This window comes from Cavia porcellus, unplaced genomic scaffold (assembly GCF_034190915.1).
Source record: "Cavia porcellus strain 051 isolate PalLab524CR breed Dunkin Hartley unplaced genomic scaffold, mCavPor4.1 scaffold_4, whole genome shotgun sequence".
Classification (NCBI taxonomy): domain Eukaryota; kingdom Metazoa; phylum Chordata; class Mammalia; order Rodentia; family Caviidae; genus Cavia; species Cavia porcellus.
Genome location: NW_026947487.1, coordinates 44,049,746 through 44,070,448, shown reverse-complemented (window position 1 = coordinate 44,070,448; position 20,703 = coordinate 44,049,746). Strand labels below are relative to the sequence as shown.

The window sequence follows — 20,703 nt, the reverse complement described above, 5'->3', positions numbered from 1 at the left end:
AGCCCCTCTTGAGCTCAGTCCATGCTCACCAGGGTGTGGACCCACAGTAAGACTTGGACTGTGTGTGCCCCTTCTGGTCTGCTCACCATTCCCCGAATAGGGATGCAGCGTTTCTTGCCTGCTCGCCTCTTTCTGGGTCCTTGGCCTGTACATGGATGTGAATCCCTCCCTACCTCTGAGGCAGCAAGGCCAGCACCTAGACAGATGCCCAGCCTGTCTTGGCGCCAGAGGGACTGTCTGCCATTCGCTAAAGCACAAGTGTAGCTCATCTTTCAGAGGGCTTCCTGGGCACCAGATGCTGCCACTGTTGAGATGTGATTTGGAGTACCCACAGCACCTCGAGGTGAGAACTGGCTCGGGTCCAAACCTGTGGTGGACAGGCTGTGTGTTCTATGCATGCAGCCTCACCCACGACCATGTGAGCAAACCCCACCCAGGGCTGCCATCCACACAGATTCCCATCACTGTGCTGCCTGGAAATGTGACTGACCTTGATGAAGGACATTGGCTGTGTCCACAGCTTCTTGAAGAGCTTGCTGTGTCTAGGGGTGAGGGACTGACTCTGCAGCCTCTGCTTGCTGGTCCTTGGAGGTGGCTGCTTGGGAGGTAAGGTGAGACTGGGGCGATCTGAGAGGGGTCCGTGTGTGGAAGTCCCAGGGACGCGGCAGAGCCTGCTCTGGTGCCTGTTACTCTCCGTATTGCCCATCGGCAGCTGGAGGACAGGTCGGAGAGCTGGCCTCGACATATCAGACAGGGTTGTTTCCAGGGCCATTGCATGGGAACCGCTTCTGAGAGTCTCGGGTGACTCCTGGTGAGGCCCTGGCTTCCTGCCTTGGGATCCCCAGCAGGGTGGTCGGTGACTGACCAAGTGCTTTGTATCCACTGGGTGACGGTCTAGTGAGGGGCTTGGCGAACTACCACTGCTCTCCACTGGCTTTTGTCAGTTCACGAGCTAGGAATGGTTTTTACTTTTAAAAAGACGGTTGAAAGAGAGAGAGAGGAGAAGAATGTCCAACGGAGATCTTTTGGCCTGTGCAGCCCCTCAGGAGAGTACTGAGTGGCCCTCGTGGAATCCTTGGTCCTCCTGTGTTGATGAGACAGCTGGCCAGGCTGCCAGCTGCCGGACTGCTTGGCACAGAGCCTGCAGGGCTTCTTCGATCTGCAAGATGCAGGATTTGACGGATACTACAAGCAGCTTGATTGCTTCCATTCTTTCCCCTGCCGCCCACCTAATACTGGGATCTCAGTGACGCTTTCTCTGGTGAGGGGCAGGGTACACATATTCCTGTTTGTCTGTGATCTTAGCATTGCTGTTCCAGCCTTTTCCTCTCTTGGAAGCACTTTCAGGTAAAGGAAATGCATGTATTGTTTGACTCTGCCTACACCAAAAACGATCTGGTCTGATTTCTAGACTCAAGTGCCCTGCTATTTGGCTTCGGCAGCTTTTATAAAACGCCCACGGGAAGGCAGGTTCACCTGTGGGGACCTGGAGGCTGCATCAGGTTTTCCTCCTCCTGCTGGTGGTAGTGTTCTAGTGTGACAACCAAGGACGAGCTTTGCCGGGAACCCCTGGAATGAACGCAGCCTCCTGTGGAGTGTGCTCTCCAGAGAATAGTGTGCAACCCAGCTGCCCGCTCAGTGCAGGCTTGTGCAAGTCTGTCCCTGGGTTTTCTCCACTGTGTCGTGAGGCTGCCACCCTTCTCTGTGGGGTTGCTACCTAGCAAGGCCTCCGTTTGAAAACTGCCCACTCACTGCCTTTGTGAGGGAGGAGCCTCCACCTTTGGAGCTCATGTATCTAGGATTCAGTCAGAATATTTTTTGTGCCTCTTTGTTGTGTGCATTTTGGTTTTAGTAAAAGAGGAGCCAGGATTCATTTCTCAACGTTTAATTTATTTAGAAGGCATGGCATATTCTTCATCCTGTCTGGGTCTGCTTAGCATCTCAAGGAAATCACCGGCTTCCTGTCTGCTCGTTGAACAAGCCTTCTGTTATATCTATAAGCCCTGGGAGAACCTGGGGAGAGGCAGAGGTTCCCCTCCTGGGGTGGCAGAGAGGCCTCTGGGCCTGGGTGTGCCCAGCTTTGTGACCGCTAGCCTGTGTGGGTTCCTGTCTCTCTCTGCTGTCATACCTCAGCCTTGTATGGATGAGGTGCCCCAGGGTGTTTGTCATGGCCAGGGTGTCAGCAGACTACCTGACCCTAAGGCATTTTGTTCATCAGTCAGGATGTGCCATTGAGTGAATGGGCCTGCTGAGCCTTCAGCCCAGGGCACGCTGAACTTTGAACCCTCTCCTGTGACCCCCCCTCCCCCATGGCCTCCTAGGGAACAGGTCAGCTGGGGGTGCATGGTCAGACAAAGGACAAAGCTGACTGTGTCTGCTTAGAAAAGGAAATTCTCCATTCTTGGAAAACAGGCCAGGAAGAACTTAACTTTGCTTACAGTGATTAATAAGTTACTGTATGTGGAGAGAAGCATGTTTTTGTGTGAACATGTGAGTTGGGCCTCGGCTTTTTATTTTTTCCCCTTTTTATTATTTATTTTAACTTTTTTTCAAATCCATTTTATTTCAAGAGGAAAAGAAAAGAAAAAAATTTCAACACATGTCAATTAGGGGCAACAGTGGTGCATACATTGCACATTGTGCCCAAATCATTCACCCAGAGCATAAGACATCTTGCATTCAGTTGTCCAAACAGTATCAGCACAAATCTTTCTCTTCAGTGGACTCAGAGAACTCAGTAGTATAACTATCTTTTTTTATATGCATACATATATACATATGTTTCTTTCAGTTGACACTAGTGAGGCAATGCGATGCTTACACGTGTCTGATTTATTTTACTTACGAATATGGTCTCAAGTTGCATCCTTCTACCTATAAAAGTTTCAGTTTGTCTTTCTTCGTGGCTGAGTAGTACTCCATTGTATAAAAATGCCACATCTATTTTATCTACTCATCAGTCAATGAGCATTTAGGTTTGTCCAAGATCTGGCTATTACAAACTGTGCTGCTATAAACATGGGTGCACATGTATCACTGTGGTATGATGTTTTTAATTCTTTTGGGAAGATAACCAGCAGGAGAATAGCTAGGTTGAATGGGACCTTTAGTCCTAGTTTTTTGAGGAATCTCCACTCTGATTTATTTCTACAGTGATTGCACCAGTCTGCACTGCCACCAACAGTGGAGAATTGTTCCTTTTTCTCCACAATCTCTCCAGTATTTGTTACTGGTTGATTTCTTGGTAATAGCCATTCTTTCCAGGGTAAGGTGGAATCTCAGTGTTGTTTTAATTTGCATCTCTCAAATGACCAGTGATGTTGAACATTTTTTTCATATATTTATTTGCTGTTTGTATTTCTTAAATCTGAGGAGTGTGCATTCATCTCAGATGCCCATTTTTGGTATGGGTCTTCAAATGTGGGAGGTCTGATTTTTTTTTTGAGTTCTTTCTATATTCTCAGTAGTAATCTTTTGTCTGAGGTACAGCTGGCAAACATTTTCTCCCACACTGTGGGTTGTCTCTTCACTGCTGGTGGTTTCTCTTGCTGTTCAAAAGCTTTTCAATAGGATGAGACCTCAGTTGTTGATTCTTTGTGATAATTCCTGTGCAGTCTGGTTTTTTGTTTTCATAAAGTCTTTGCCTACACCAGTGTCTTCAAGAGTTTTCCAGCAGGTTTAATGTTTCTGTTTTAATACTAAGATACTTGATCGATTTCAATTTAATGTTTCTGTTTTGATATTAAGATCTTTGATACATTTTGATTTTAGCTCACTGTATGGTGAAAGATATGGTTTTAATCCTTGACATGTTTTGAGCTGGTTTTTCCAGCACCATTTTTTAAAGAGGCTTCTTCCAGTGAATGTGTTTGTCACCTTTGTCAATGTGATAACTCGGACCCGGTATAAAATCCAAGGAAGCAAGAAATTAAAATTTGGGAAGCCAAGGCTTTATTTCCAGGCCTGGTGACGAGTCTCTGGGAGCCAATTTGGAGACTGCGTACCTGACAGCTAAAAGTCAGGGCTTTTATCTTGTAAATCCACAAACAGCTGCAGGTCACACAATGTAAGGAAGGGGGTGGGGGTGTGGCACAAACAGAAAGGGCGATTACACATCTTGGGAAGGGCAAGATCAGGTAAGGGTAAGCAAGTCTCCCTGCATACAAGTAAGTTTAGATAAGAAGAAATCTTGTTTATCTTAGCAAAGAATAGAGAATTCTAACAGCAATTAACAACCTTAGCTACCCTACTTCAGCACCACAACTGTTATTTATAAAGGGCAACAATGGTTAACATATCAATTAGGTAAGATTTTGCAATTCTTTACAGAGGAGAGCATTGATTAACATATCAATCCTTTACTCAGAGGGAACAGGAAAACACACATATACAGTAAGGCCAAGTTACAGGTATCGCTATGATACAAATATAACGAAGCTATTTTTGTGAAGAATAGTACAATCTAATACAATCTAATGTAATTGACACAATTTGTGAGGGGCCACCGGCTTTGGCGCGATAGTTAGGGGGGCTTAGATTATAACAGTCAAAGATAAGGAGGCTCAGTGTGTCTGGAGTTGTTTCTACATCTTCTAATATGTTCCACTGATCTTTTGGTCTGGTGTTTTTTTTTTTTTTGTCAGTACCACACTATTTTTATCATAGTAGCTTTCTAGTGTAATTTTAAGTCAGCCATGGTGATGCCTCTTGTCTTGCCTTTGTTGCTCAGGATTTGTTATTCTAGGTGTCTTCTGGTTCCAGATGAATTTTCAGATTGTTTTCTCTAATTCTGTGAGATAGGCTATTGCAATTTTGATTAGAATTGCATTGAATTATGTAATAACAGTTTTGGAGCTATGGTTTTTAAAATGGTCTTTTGTCTTTCAGCTTAACAGTGAGATTTTTCTTGGAGAGAATGTTTGAAGACTGGAAAGAAAATCTGTCAATTCCTTCATTTTTTCAGTGTCATTTGCCAAAATCATTTATTTGGTAAATAAGGGTTTGTGTTTTAGAGATGTTAAATTAGCCAGCTCATTCCTATATGGTACACCCTTTGGGGCTAGAGGTGGGATTGACGCAGGCCAGGGGTGCAGCTGGGGAAGAGAGGGAACTGAACTTCAGAGGGTGCTCCTCATGTGATGCAATTCCTTCCCAATGTGCAGGGTCCAGATTGAGAGCTTGCCAGGGGTCACTGCCACGTTGGCCTCACGTTGGTTCCTCTGGAGAGCTTTAACGCTGATGCTGGGTCCCTCCCTGAGGTCTCCAGTTCAGTTGCTCTAAACTGGGCATTGAAGCAGTTAAAGGCTCTATTCTTACAGCCCAGGCTGAGGAGGTGGCTCACACAGTGGAGGAACCTACCTTGGGACAGTTGGGATTGCAGAGCTTGCAGTACCGAGTCTCTTTCTCCAGGCTACCTGAAAGGTAGAGGCCATGCAGGCTGCAGTAGGCACCACTGGACGATGGTATGATTTGTGTTGTAGATCACATTCTAAACACCATTAGGAATGAGGGCCAGCTGAAGAAGCATCCTTCATTTTTTCCTTTGTATTATCCAGATCTCTAGTGTCCTAACTCAGAATCTGGTGAGAAAACCCAAGTTTCTTTTCTTTTTCATGGAAGAACATGAACAAAAGCTTAGCTGCTTCTTGAGTGATCTCTTATGGTTTATGCAAGCTGTACATGTGAAGCTAAGTAACTTTGAGAGTTGCTTAGTAATGCCACATGCGTTTTTCATTGCCAGAAATGGTCAAAAGAAAATGGTAATAGCTACTCAGGTTTAAAAATGCAAAATACTTAAGCTATCATAGAACTATTTTAATGAGGTCTCTCTACGGACATGAAATATAATAAATGTTATGGAAGTTCAGGCTCCAGAGGACAAAGCTTTGAAATTTCCCTTTGTAAATCTCTAGAGGTGGTAGGATACCACACACTGCAGTTTTCTCTGGAAAGGCATCTGAGTCCCAGGGCTGGTCTGCAGGGGCTGATTTTGCCCTCTCACTAAACTAGCTCCAGAGGGCCAGCATTTGCCTCTGTATTAGATGAGAGGGAGCAAGAAGGTGCTTACCTTTTTGGCTTTCTCGGAGAGCAGGCTGATTTAAATGGTCTCTGTTTCTGAGGTTTAGCCAGCTTGCAAGGTAGGTGTGCAGATAGTCCTTGACTTGTGGTAGAGTTGCAGCCCAGTGAGCCCCTCCTAAACTGGAAATTTCCTATGCCGAGCATGGTGTGTTTAACCCACTAACTGATTGGACGGGCTAGCAGAGCAGTAGGGTCTTCCAGTGTCAGGTTCTGGGGGCCTATCAGAAGCTATGCTCCCTGCTGCTGCCAGGTCACGGGCACAGGAAGAGGTCCCAACTCAGAATTCTCTCTGGGCTCGCCTACGTGTGTGTCACCTTTGTGCCCTTGTAGGTTGAGAAGTCCTAAGTCCAATCCTCAGAGTCCGGGGACTGTCTTGCTGCAGTGAATGGTAGGTGAACCTGCAGATTATTGTTTTATTTCAGTGCAGGAAGGTAGGCGGTAGGTACAAGTCACTTATCTGGGGCTGATCTGGCCTGGCTGGAGCATAGGAGCCATGTGCTGGCCTTCTGCATGCATAACAATGCAGACCCCTGTGAGCATAGGGACACAGTGTCCAGTGGGGACACTTCCGCTGGGCCCTTTCCATTAGCACAGGGAAGATCTCCCCTCTCCAGTGCCTTCATTCGCTTCTGGTCCTTTGGTCTGGTCTAGAGAAGTGCAGGTGACAGGCGGGGGAGTGAGATGTGTTTGAAGCCACCACAGAATACTGACCTGGCTAAAACATGGGGACACCAGCTTTTAAAAAGTGGGTGCGATGTGTTCCCCCTGCCTGGAGGAGTTTGAGGGTGGCCTGTCTGGGAAGCCCCTGTGCTCGCAGGGTGGGGGATTGCAGGCTCTGCCATGTGTGGCAGCACCTTTTATTCCTGACTCTAAAGGTCACTTATCTGCTCTTCATCCAGATTCCTGCTCTGCCTGGGGACTGCACTTGGCTCTTCTCAGGAAAGGGTCTTCGTGCACGGTTGTGGAGCCTGTGGCCTCCCTGTCTTTAGAGAGGCAGGGACAACTGTGGATTTGGATCCAGAGTGGGGATAGGCTGTCACTTGCCAGCTGGTGGGTAGCCAGGGCAGGGAGCAGCATCTGCTCAGGGGGCTTCTTGAGTGTCCTCAACACTGACTTGCCTTTGGGTCTTTCCTTGTCCTCACTGGTGGCCTGGCACTCTGTCCCTGTGCAGTCCACACATCTGTACCACTCCGCTACAGGGTGTGAACCCCATAACCTATTTCCTGCTCTGTACTTTTTGGGGTGAAGTAAGGGAGCGAAAAAGCCAGTTCTAGTTGGAGATGTCAAGGGTGGTCAACTGGAAAACATAACAGGGTGGAGGCACCAGCAGCAGAAGTGATGAGGAAAGAAGGAAGAGCGTGGATGGTGTGAGGGGTAAACTCTCCGGGTCCTCAGAATTCCTCCCTCCCTCCCTCTCCCCTCTCTTCCTGCCCCGACCCTCCCCTCTCCCTTCCTCCTTGTCTCTCTTTCCCCCGCTTTGTCTCTTCCTTTTCTATTTATCTACTATTTTTGTTGTATTGTCTTCAAGTCCTCTTGTTTCTGTGCACAGATGCTGTGTCCTTTATTTGTCATATATTTGTACATGCAATTCTGGGTGTGGACTCAGCTTTTAGTTTAGTGTTAAGGCTTCATGTGACATGACGGTTTTTCCCTACAAATACAGATTTCTAATAGTAGGACATGGGTTCAGTGCTCATTTGCCCTCCCTGGATTCTAGCATCAGCTTTACATAAACTGTCTCACTGGATCCTTGTGACAAAGCCAAGACAAAAGTATTTCTGTCCATCCCATGTGTGGACACAGCAAAAGAAACATCAAATATCTTGTCAATACTTGGTCTCAGAGTAGGCAGAGTTGGAGCAGGAATTTAAGCTAGCCAGTAGGCTTCTGCCTCCTAAATGGTGCTGTCTTGCTTGGGTCCATGTCATTTTTAAAAACCAAAATCGGCAAATCGGGAGGCTGAGGCAGGAGGATCCTTGCAAGGTTCAAGACCAGCCTGAGCTACAAAGTGAGTTCAAGGCCAACCTGAACTGCATAGTGAGACCCTGTCTCAAAAAGACAGAAATGAAAACACCAAATACTCCATTATTTGAATAGTAGTGAACATTTTACATTTTACCTATCTTCTCTGTTAAGGTGCTTTTGGTGGGGTGCAGATAATATTGGGGATTGAATTTGCATATTGGGCAAGCGCTCTGCACGGAGCTATGCTTCGGCCCTTTTTATTTTGAGACGGAATCCATGGATACTTTCCTAGAATTCCCTGATCAACATAAAGACACCCAGTTAATCACACATGGAGGACTACTAACAGTAGGCCCATTTTTCTTTGGACACTTTGCCAAAAGGAAATTAGCAGGCAGATAGCCACCCATGTGTTAGGATAACTTGTGCCACCCATCTGGCCTGTGTCTGTTCAGAGTCATCTAGAAGAGACAGTCACTTAGATCTATAGAAATTTGTTGTGTAATTTTCATCAGCAAACTTTCAGATTTATTACCATTTTATCTAGATAAGGGGTTGTTACTCTGTATTGAATGGTCAACTACTCAGAAGAACTGAAAAATTAGAGGGTTCCTTTATGTGTGCAAAAAGCAGATTTAGGTCTACAAAAGATGTCGTGCAGAGGCAGCATACACTTTACACAGAGCTTGGCCATCTGAGGGTTTTTCTTCCAGTCAGATTTCTTTTTTTTTTTTTTTTTTCTTTTTTGTCCTTTTGAGACAGGGTCTCACTATGCAGTTCAGGCTGACCTTGGGCTCACTTTGTAGCCCAGGCTGGTCTCTAACTTGCTACGATCCGCCTGCCTCAGGCCTCCTGAGTGCTGGTATTACAGGAGTGTGCCACCACTCCCGGCTCCCAGTCAGATTTCTTAGCATCAAAATTGAACCTGGATGGCCATTTTTGCTGAACCTTCATGGTGCCAGGTCCTCATCTGAGACCTTGGCCGCTGCTCTCTGGGGCTGCAAGTCGCCCTGCCGTGCCCTCTCGCTTACTCATGGGCCATGTGTTGGCGTGATCGGTCCTCGAGCTGCAGTTGGTAATTTTCCAAGATGACCTTGGGCTTCTAGGAGAGGCTTCTAGAGGCTTCTAGGCTCTGGTGGCCACTTGCACTGAGAGTATCTCTCTGCCCTCCTCAGCTGAGGGGCTTCTGGGGAGCTGTTGACTTGAGCCTCACCTGGGCCTCTGTACTTGGCTTTTTCAGCTGTCCACAGTCCTTGAGCTGGACAGGCGTCTTGGGAACGGCTTGGGAGACTTCTCAGACTTCCTGCTCTGGCGCTGGACTCTTCTGCTGGGAAATGCATCTTCTGTTTATTTTGGTCAGTTAGTGAGAGTTTTGGTCTAAATATGATGGAGAATACTTTGAGTTTCCTACATTGTGTATTTAAAAACAAAGACCAGATGTAAGCATAAAGAAAGTAGGTACGAATCAGCTGATTGAAATTTAGACGCAGGTGGTCTGGTTTAGGCAAGATGAAAAGGATGAGGGAAAAGATAAGAAAATAATGCCACCAGAGGTAGGAAAGGTAAATGTCATTTCCCAAAAGTTTTCACTAACCCCTGAAACAACCCCAAGTGGGAAGTGGGGCTGCTTCTTAAATGAGTGGTGAAGATTTTGTTGTTAATCAGTCCTGTATTTGGGTGTCACTGTGTATTTTCTTTTTCTGTAACATAATTCCCCAGGTTGGGTAAATAATAAAGAAATTCCTCCTAGTTCCAAGGGCTGAGAACTCCAAGAGTGCATCTCCAAAATCTGTCGAGGGCCTTCAAGCTGTGTCACAAGATAGCTGAAGGACGAGACAAAAAAGTCCTTGCGACAGGGAGAAAAACCACCTGAACACATCCTCTTGTCAGGTGGCGGCTTGCTCAGTAATGACCTTGGTCCATTCATCATATCCCTTTAGGGGCCTCAGCATCTGCATGTGGAAGTGGTGGTGGGTGCTAGACCTCGCTTTTGGCTGCCTTTGAGTGGGTGTAGCATTATGTTTTGTTACTGTCTGTCTGTCCCCTCCACAGAGGAGGAAACAGGCTCACAGTTGTGAAGCAGCTTAGGGGCCTGACGCTCGGCAAGTTTTTCCTTGGGAAGCCTGGGAGGCCCACTCTTCCTCCTGTTCCTGCTCAGTGTGGAGTGCTCCGCCACTGCCGTCTTGCCCCTCAGCAGGCCGAGTGAGCGGGCCTTATCCTTTCCTTGCCTCCCTGATCTCCCTGAGTCTTGTTGCTCTGGGAAGGTGAGCACGGAGGGCTTTGTGTGTGTCCCTGACTGGGAGGACAAGAGGAGGCTGCGCTCTGCTGCACCTGGGGCCCTGAGGCAAGAAGTAGGTGGAGTGGGGCAGGCCTTCCTAGTCTTTCTCAGCAGAAACCTGTCTGCCAAGAAAATTCTCAACATGCTTGGCATAGTGGCTTCTTTCCTGCCCAGGAGATCTTTGTCAGAGAACAAGCTCTGGCAGCTTTTGAAGTAGGCCATCTTCGGCGTTTTCTTCTGGCCCTGGTGACAAACGTTGCCAGTGTGCTGGGCCACTCCTCCGTCTTAGCAGATTCTCCCTTCTCGCCAGGGGCAGTTTTCCGGCTGGTCACTTGAGTGGATGTGAGAGGATATATGGGTCACTGTGTGCAGGTGGTCAGCTCCCAGAAAGGGCTTTTGGGAAGACAGTAAAAGTGGAAACAGCTGTCTCTCTGCCGTGTTAGGGCAGCTGAAGCACCCAGGTACTTTATTATAATCCAGCCCTCCTTGCCGGGGTGAAGAATACCTCCCCACCCTCATTCCTTGTGCCTGTCTCCAGGGAGTGGACAGTTTTTTTTCTGCGTCCTCCTCTCTTGCATACTTTTACCTTTTGTTGGGTCACAGATCATCCCAAAACTTGGTGACTGGAAACAGCAGTGATTTAGTTTGTATCACAGTGGGGTCCTTGGCCTTTCCAGGTTCCCAAGGCTGTGGTCTGCTGGAAAGTGACAGGGTCCTTGTCCCTGCCATGTTCAGGGTCCATCCATCTCCCGCCATCCTCCTGCTGCAGCACAGTGACAGACTGCTCAGGGGCTTGGATGCTGGTGGGGCAGCCGCTCTCTGGTTGTGATTTTTCTCCATTCAGGGAGCAGGGACCTGAAAAGCCATTGTCTCAGCAGTCAGTGGCAGGAAGAGGGTCTGTGACAGATGTCTGTATTTAAAGAGGGAGGAACGGGACACCTGTATGGGAAATGGTCCCTAGTGGTCCTGCAGTGCAGTCAGGATGGGCTGTAGGTGTGGCACCGGCATCTAGCATCGGTGTTTGTATAAGCTGTCTTTTGTTGTGTGATGGTTTCTTATTTCTCATGAGCCTTTGGTTGCTGGGCAGTTCTGCTGGTCCTTCTGGGCTCTCTGTAGTCTGCCGATGGCCTAGGATGACCTCACACACACTTGGGACCTCAGCCTGGTGCAGGAAGTGGCTGCTGGGTTTCTCACCCCGGCCAGGAGGAGTGCCAAAGTCACATTCACGGGGTGTGGACATGGAGAGGCGGGCTCAGTTATTTTTGTAACACGCTGACCTCTTCAGCATTGTAAGATGTGGGTAAGTGGCTTGTTTAGTGAAGTCACCTTGGCCACACTGTTGTTGTTCGCCCCCAGTTCTGAGTTGTGGTTGGTGGGGAAGGGTGGGGTGGGCGGTGACCCTGTCACTTAGGGATGTTCTGATTCTTGGGTCACACACCAAGGAGTGGGGGCAGGCAGCCTACAGCCTAACGTGCCTTCCAGATGATTCCAGTGCTGCTGAGATTTGAGAATCTGCCCTGGGAGGGAAAGCAGTGTCTACTTCTCTTCTGGCTGAAGACCCCAGGCCCTTACCACCCCGTTGTCACTCTTGTCAGCAAGCATCTTTGTCTAGAGCCTCCTTTGGAGTGGCCTCTAAGTTAGGATATTCCTTGTGGTTTCTCCCCAGGAGCCTGTCTGTGACTGTGTGTCTTGCTTGTCACTCAAGGACATTTATGGACTGCCAGTTCCATGCCACTGCTGGCACAGGGAGGTAGAGGTGAAAGATGTGGTCCCCAAACTCCCACACTTTCCTGTCCAGCAAAGGGGACAGTGTGATACCGAGGAAGAATTTGAGGTGGCAGTCCAGTTAGGCAGGGAAAGTGACAGGTTTTTTTCAGTCCACATTGAGCTTAAGATGATGTGGATGCCAATGATGATTCCCTAAGAGCTCCAGTGCAAAGGCAGGGCTTGTGCCTGACTGTGGACTTTTCACATAGGCAGAAATTTACAGTGATATAAAGGTAGCTGCTGCTCAGAATCAGCTGGAGTGTTTTAAACATGCAGACCGGGTCTGCCTTCTCCTTGCTGTACATGTCCCAGGTGATTCTGATGAGCCAGATTTGGAGAAGCAGTGTTTTCCTCTCCAGGCCTGGCATTCAGGGAGGGCAGAGGAAGAACAGGCTGCCCAGCTTGGAACCAGGGGATGTCTTGGGTTCAGGGCTTCCCTGGGTAGTCTGTGTGTGAAGATTCTTCTGGAGCTGGGGGTGTTGGGAGAAGAGCAGAGATCAAGGCCATTGTGGATGCCAGGCAACTGGAAAGTTACAAGAGGGTGGCTTGGATGATGAGGCTCTCACACAGGACGCTGCCTCCTGCATGGCTGGTGACCAGAGTCAGCAGGCTCCAGACTGCGGTGGAGGGAGGATGGGCAGATGGAGGTGACTGTCCGGGAACTTCAGAGGAAGGAGTGAGTGGAGGAGGCGGGAGTGGGTGAAACTTGAGCATGCTGCCCAGGGCAGAGTCAGAAGAGGAGGGTAGATGGGAGAGGGAGCTGGGAAGAGGGCTGCTGCTAGTCTGTATCCAGGAGGAAAGAAGGATGGATCCCAGAGGCCAGCTGCTAGGACTGGCCTTGAAGAAAAGGAGGGCCACCCCGCCTCATTCTGGAGGCAAGGAGGTAAGGGAAAGGATGAGAAAACTGAAGTTTGTAGCTGCTGAAACTCACTTGTGTTTCATTAGGCTTAAGAAAGGAAATGAACCCCTGCCCCCGAAATCCTTTAGTTCTAGCTTCTTGTGTTAATGCCAGGAGGGTTGGAGGTGCAGGATAAAGGCAGCGGGCAGGATGAGCAGGGTGCAAGGTCCCTGCCTGGACTCTTGACATTCTTTGGGGACATTCTCAAACATGACCTTGCCAGGGTGCTCACCTGGAGTACTTGACACATTTGAAAATAATTGCAAGAGGCTATTTTTGGGCTGCCTACTGGCTTCCCAAACCATCCCCACTGAAGAAATTAACTTGCACAGCAACTGCTGGTCATGGACATTCTTGGCACGTGCAGGGTCTTGGACTGGTTTTAAAGCCTAGAATCTGCATTCAGGCTTCCTATGTTTTGTGTCTAAAAGACATTGGAAACATAGTTCCGTGACCTGAAAGTGTTGGCCATTGGCCAGGATAAACAGTTCAAGGGCATCTCCATCAATCCCCCGGTTGAAATGCAGAGTGCAGTGCTTAAAGTAGAAGTGAAGGTGAATGAAACTTAATTTTCAACACAATGCAGTGTGTGTGGCTCATTAGCTGAGCAGGCCATGGGCTGGCTCCATGTGTAGTCCGTGGATGATCCTGGCAGTTAGGCCCTGGGTCCCCTAGGCTGCTCCTTCCACAGGTGCAGAGCTCCAAGAGACATGGTCTCTGTATGCCCCTTTCGTATGATAAGTTCAGGATACATTTCTCATGTTGTGTATGACATGCAGTACATGGTCCTTACTTGTTTGTTTTTGCTGGGATGGTCAGTGGGTTCGTGAGCTTTTCCTTTTGGGGTACAGTCTTAGCGGGACCCTTTGGAAGCAGGTTGCCTGGGACTGTTGGCTTCTGTGTCACTGCTGTGTGCTGCTCCCGTGGGGAGCTGCTGTAGCACTGTTTCTCCAGTTGGAAATGGGCTGCCTGGTGCTCAGCACCCCCTGGAAACAGTCACTTGGGACCCGGTGAGCTTTGCCCTGAGAGGCAAGTGTGTGGCGGCTCCTGACATGCTGCGAAGCCCCTCACCTCAGTGCTGCTGACGGGGCCATGTCCTGTGTCCGTCACCTAGTGTGGATACCGCTGCCTCCTCTATACCTCCTTTTCAGTCTGTGTCCTTTCCCCTCTTGCTTTTTTCTTGTGACACTTCCGTGTCTGTGAAGGGTGTATAGATGTCGAGGTTGGTCCCAGCATCCTTTCCCTCCCAAGTGCAGGGGGTCTGAGGATAAATGTGTCTGTAGGGTTTGGTGGCCTCAAGTCCTTTCATGCCCTGTGGGGTTCCAGGCTGGTGTTGCAGCAGAGGTTCTGCTGGCTTTTAGGACTGGGGAGGTGTTTACTCGAGATCCACAGTGTCCTTGGCTCTGCTCTCTGCCTCCCCACCCCCTGTTTCATGACGGCCAGTGTTCCCAGGTGCCCCTGGGGGTAACGGTTTCCTATATTTCTTCACGGGTTCCTATTGGAGTGGACACCTCAGTCCAGGCACCCTCACTGCTTGGACATGGGTAGCATATGCACGTTTGGAGCCTGCAGGTTGGCAATGAAGAGCTTCCTTCCGACATTTGGTTTTTTTTTGGTGCTACTGGGAATTGAACTGATGGCCTTGCAATTGCCAGGCAGGCGCTGTGCTGCTGAGCTGCATCCCTGGCCCCCTCATCTGATGTTTTGAGGATGTAACATCTGTGTGATGAGAGAAAACAGGCTGATTATTCTCCAGGATTGGCTAGGTTGTTCAGGTGAAGGCATAGGTGTAAATGAAAACACGTAGAACTGTGTTTATTAGACTTGAAAATAGTCCATTAGAGGTAGGGTGTACCTTTTCACTGTTAGCTAGTTAACTTGTGTTTTTGCAAATACTTATCCAAATTTAGGAAATTTGGGTGATGGGTATGGAAAAAAGCAGAAGTTTTGTTTAGATAAGAGTGGGTTTTTTCCTTTCCTTTGCTTCTTTTCCCACCACCCTGGGTTTTCTTTGGAATGGTGGGGATTAAACCCTTGCATGTTCAGCAAGAGCCCTGCCACCGAGCTACATCCGTGGGCCAGCACGTTGTTTGGTAAATTCATATAAACATGTAGGTTTTTATTTACTCATTATATAAAAGTTGGGGGTTTTGCCCCTTTTTCCTGCATTAAGTGGGTAATTGTTCTCATTTACACACTTGCTGCATTTAGTAGTCTTATGGGACCTGGGACCCTGACGAACTATGGTCACGAGCAGCCTGACCCTGGGCACAGAACACAGACTGGCGCCCCCAGGACTGCGGTCCACTGTGGGAGAAATAAGACAAAGAAACGGTCATGGCGCTGGGAGGTGTTAACAGTTTTCCTTCTTCTCTTCTCTCCTGCAGAACCTGAAAGCAGACCCAGAGGAGCTTTTTACAAAACTAGAGAAGATTGGAAAGGGCTCTTTTGGTGAGGTGTTCAAAGGCATTGACAATCGGACTCAGAAGGTGGTTGCCATAAAAATCATTGATCTGGAAGAAGCTGAAGATGAGATAGAGGACATTCAACAAGAAATCACAGTGCTGAGTCAGTGCGACAGTCCATACGTAACCAAATATTATGGATCCTACCTGAAGGTAAGGCTTAAAACAATGCCACTTTCCATTACGCAGCACTCAGCTGAGAGCCTGGTGGGGTTGCAAAGGACTCCAGCAGCGTGGCAGGTTTTCAGAGGAAGGAGAGTAGCTTCGACCTTTGTGATCAAAAGAACCTGACTTTGCCTGTTTTATCATCTTAAATGTCACCTGTAGAAGTGTATTTTTGGTAAAAGTGTTGGATGTAGGCATTTTCTTTCAAACAAGAAAATATTTTTGAGTGGCATGTTGGCATCAAAACCATACCTTATTATTATAACAGTAACCATTAATCACCTAATGTTAACAAACTGTACGAGTAGTGATAAACACTCGTGCCAGCCTAAGAGAAGGAATCTCTTGATATTTTCAGTCATCATCTGGGGTTTAATACCACGGAAAAAACTCCCTGGAATCAGTAATGGTGGTTCGTTAGCTAGTTGGTCTACATTTTCAAGAATGCTAGGTGAGTAGATAATTAAAGTAGGAATTTTAATAATTGAACATTAAATTCATCCTTGGTTTTTGACTAGTTCTTGACCTGGGAAAGAATAATACTCAAATTTTTTCTGATCCTGTGTGGAACCTTTTCTTGATTTTTGATGTTTTAGGGTCTTCCTGTTCTATCCCTAAGAAAGTCCATGACTGTGCTTGTGTCCTAGGTTTCTAGACATCTGTCCATGTTACTGAGCTTAAGATTTAGTGTGGCTTTTTTTTTTTTTAAATTGGTACCAGGGATTGAACTCACGACTGCCTGCTTGCAAGAGGCGCTTATGCCACTGAGTTAAATCCCCAGGCCCCCAATTTAGTGTGTTTTAACATATTCCCACTGGCCTGAACCTCCTCCAGGGTTACATTTGTGACTGTCCCAGAGGCCGACTTGTACACCTTTTGGGCCTGTCTTGTGCTGCCCAGTGGGGCAGTCATACATGTACCACAAGTGGGTCAGGGTCACCTGGCACAGAGACGTATTACAGTTTTGTCATGACCATGTTAAATTCCTGAGTTACCTTCTACATAAACCTCCTTTTATGAAAAGAGAGTAGCCAGGGATTTGGCAGCATAAGTACCTGCCTGGCAAGTGTGAGGTCTTAAGGTCAATCCCTGGTACCCTCCCACTCCTACCCCAAAATGAGAAAAGAGTATAGATCTTGGTTTTGTGGGCCTATGATAATAAAGTGTAAGTCAAAGTTTGGAGATTTTGAGAGCCATTGATTTACTAAAGTGAATAGTTAAAGCAAGTCAAAAATTGAGTGGTAATCCTATTCTTTTGTTGTTGTTGTTGTATAAAGGTTGGCAGTATGTCATAGGTCAGGTGTAGCATTTTGAAATGGAAACAGTAGGTTTTAGAGGCAGATATCACTGGAGTTGAACCTTCCCATCATTTACCTGTGTTGCCAGAACTTTTTAATAAAAACTTCCTTGTTTCCTTATTTGTAAAACAGAAAATTACCGTGTTTTCTCATTGTCACTGGATTGGGGGTGTGGCTCGGGTAGAGGGCTTGTTTTAAGTATGCAAAACACTGGAAAACAACAACAAAACAAAAACTAGTTGCAAAAATTAAATGGGGATTACGTGAAAGTATGTGCATTTGGTAGTTTTTTAATGACCTTTAAATTTATTCATACCTCACCTATTCAGTTACTTTGAAATAAAGGTAATTTGCAGTGAAAGTATCCAGTGAGAAACCAAGAAAACCAGGTCCAGAGAAGCTGGAGGAAGGTTGATGGCAAACTGTATTGCCATGATGGTGCATCAGGGTTGGGTCCTGACAAGGCAAAGGGAAAACAGGATAAATTTTACCATTCTCTTGATACATGAGAACACATGCATCTTCCTTCGGGGCACGCCAGTGTGTCTCAGTATTAAGTTCTTATGAAGAACCAACTGCTGAAGGAAAAATCTCCCCTTGGACTATGCCCTGGTGCTGTTCAGTGTGAGTGGGTAGTGCTACATAGAGCACATGTTGAGTTGCAGGTTAGGTGCTTTGCTGCATTGTATGGAAGAACCTTACCAATCAAATGGTTTTGAGGGTTCATACCAGCTAAGCATAGAGACTAAAGACCAGTGGTTTAGAGTGCTGTCCTCAGCCTCAGCCCAGCAGCAGACCATCCCTGCATGCTGGGGTGATTGGCTGTCCGATGACCCTGACTGTATATATCTAGGGATTCCATCCAGTATGTCCTCTCCTGATCTGAGTCACTAAGGCAAAGCATTAGGCTCCAAAATCCACCTAACCTTGATCTAGGGTCTCCTAGTGTGTTTTATTTAGTTACCGTGATGCCAGCTGGTACAATAAATTCCTTACATTTCCAGTGATTCAGATATGTTAGGAGGTTGTCCCTTCCTCATGAATTGCCCTGACCTGGCTCTTTCCCTTCATACATTGATTCAGGAACCTGGGTTCCTCTGTGTTGTTTTCTTAGATATGTGGCTGTGTGCACCTGCTGAAGTGGGTGGGTCAAGGGAGAAATGGAGGTTCCTGTGAGAAAATTTGATGTGCTCAGTCCTAGGCAGAGGATGCATTACTTCCGCCCATGGCCTTTGGCCAGAACATGGCCCATGACCATACCTGACCCAGAAAACTGGGAGGGCCATCAAATTTTGGGCTGAACAGGAGAGGAAATGGACTTGGTACACACCTCCAAGTCTTTTACAAAATCCACCAACTCTACAGGGTATAGAGTAACTCCTGGGGTGCTAATTGATCAGATACAAAGTTTCAGTAGTTTTGTCTAAAATTTTAAACATATTTTACCAGGCAGATTTGTCCCTTAGGAAATATGACTGATGCAGCAATGCTAGGAATAACATTGTCCCCACTGTGAAAAATTGCCCTTGATTTTGGAAGTCATGTAAAAGATCATTCTATGATGAAATAATATTGTTACAGTCAGGCAGGATTGGAATCCAGAGCTGTAATTCTGCCTGCCTGGTCTTGTATGATGGAATTCTGAGTAATCGTTGGACCCAGAAGAGGACAGTGGTGAGCCAGACACTCAGGCTGTTTGTCATCGCGATAGGCGCATAGCAAGTCTATGTTAGTGTAGTCCTGACAGTCAGGTGAGACACACAGTAAGCTGATTGCTGAGACCAGTGAGTCTCAGCTGCAAACATTTTGTGGTGTGTATGGTTTTGTTGCCCTTTCAAGCACTTACTAGTAGCATTCAGAGCTTGTGTTCTTTGCTCTTTAAGTGATGGGAATGAAGTTAGAATTTCACTCTGTTTCGAGGGGCTTTACCATGGCCACATCAGACAAAGGAGAGATTGCCAGAAGCCTTTGTCTTTGTTGGTGGGTTAACATTCAAAGGTTTTATAACCATTTTTATTTTACTCATTTAATCTAGAAAAAGAGGTTAAAAATAATGGGAAAAGGGTGTAAAAAGACTAGTTGTTACCAAGGACCAGTAAAACTGATAATTTTGATTGTGTAGCTATATGACAAATCACCGAATTGCCTTGCAGCATTATTTTCTCCTTAAAGATTTAAAAACAGAGATAAGGACAATTTAGAGGAGAGCAGAAACAATGCAACATTGAGCATTTTATTTACATTAACACATGTGAGGCCTGGAAGTGTATTAAAGATTATCACTTACTATTAAATTTCATTAACTGTGATTTAAGTATTTAATTTTGGGGAAATTAAACCAGGTAAAATAATGAGAAGTCTCCATCTCCCAGTCAGTGGAGTTTTCTCAAAACATAAAAGCGGCATCCACAAGGTCAGACTGAAGCTGTGTGTGGGAGAGGGATACGGCAGGGTCAGGTAGATATTTTGGGTTTGGCTTCAGTTGGGCTATGAAGACCTAAAATGCTAACGGTACAGTGTGGTTCCTGGTTCGCGGAGTGTTTTCTGCCCGACCTCCGGGCCCACGATGTCTCAGCAGTGGGGCCTCTTGGTGGTTGTTGGGGAGATTACAACTCTGCCTTGAGATGCAGTCAGGATTCAGTCAAATCCTGATGGTCACAGCCGGGATTTGAGTCTCAGATGCTAGTGCAGGACCAGCATCCTTAGGGATACAGTGCAGGTGCATGGGCTGATCAGATACTGTCTTATCTGTATCAATTCGTTTTATTGCTCTGTTTTATTCTCTTTAAAATTAAATTAAAAATAAGGAATAAACACATGCCTTATTTTTTTATCACAGTAAAAGTCACACTGCCATTAATCTTCCTCAAAATACTCTCTTAACTTGAGCACATTTGTCCCATTGTTCTTGCCAGTTTGCTAAAAACAGTTCTGGAAATCCTCTTTGTGAGTGTCTTTATAAGGTGTGATAAAAAGACAGAGAATGCTGCTGCTGAGTGCCAGGCTTGTAAAATATTACGATGTGTCCTTATCCACCTTATTCACGCATCTGGCACCATGTGACTCCTGGCTCTTCTCCAAAGTCAAAATGACGGTGAAAGGTAAATGTTCTGAATCGACTCAGGACGGGACAGTTACAACCATGCAACTAAAGATGCTCATTAAAAAAGGCTTCCAGAACTGCTCCAGAAAGTGACAAAGACAGTGGAATCAGTGTGTTTCGCTGAGGGGAGACGGATTAATGGCAGTGTGTCTTATACTGTGATACATTTTTAAAAATTTAAATATTCACCGTATTTTGGAATTATACCTCATAAATTACAGTGATTTTTATGGGATTACTGCAGGATTTTGGATCATGTATGTAGTAGGTTTTTATAAATGATAAAGATTGTTTTTATTAAGAGGAAAGTTATCTGAGCCAGCTGACTCAAAAATTTGTAAAAAGCAGATTGTTAGCATGCTTAAAAAATGAGTTTATCATTTTTCTTTTAATAGTAAGTGACTTAGTTTTCTAACTTAGTTTAGTTTAAAGGAAATCAATTATAAGTTTCCAAATAAACAGAAAAAAAGAGAACTGGAGGTAAGTCAGTGGTATTATGTTGACTGGCATGTACAAAGCCCTAGACTTAAGGGGTGGTGTTGGTGGTCAGGAACAGAAAAAGCGTGTGCTTTTCAGATCTTAATTTGTGGTGGTAGTTTTTGTTGTGGTGACATAAAAGAAAAATGATCCAGATCCTGGTTTACAAGTAAGTTTTCATAAGTTCCTGAAAATCATCTGGGTAGGTT

General features: G+C 46.3%; 1 protein-coding gene across 2 annotated transcripts in view; it reads left to right on the top strand.

Moving 5' to 3' along the window:
- Nucleotides 1-20,703, top strand: part of Stk24 (serine/threonine kinase 24) — a 99,106-nt gene that overhangs the window by 28,752 nt on the left and 49,651 nt on the right. Inside the window, exons 1-2 of one of the 2 annotated variants that reach the window (XM_023560578.2) lie at nucleotides 12,879-12,971; nucleotides 15,374-15,604. In XM_023560578.2, the coding sequence (XP_023416346.1) occupies nucleotides 12,894-12,971; nucleotides 15,374-15,604 (309 nt within the window). In that variant the 5' untranslated portion in view covers nucleotides 12,879-12,893. Of the gene's footprint in view, nucleotides 1-12,878; nucleotides 12,972-15,373; nucleotides 15,605-20,703 lie in introns of those variants that run through there. The other variant, XM_005007157.3, reaches the window with a different exon arrangement.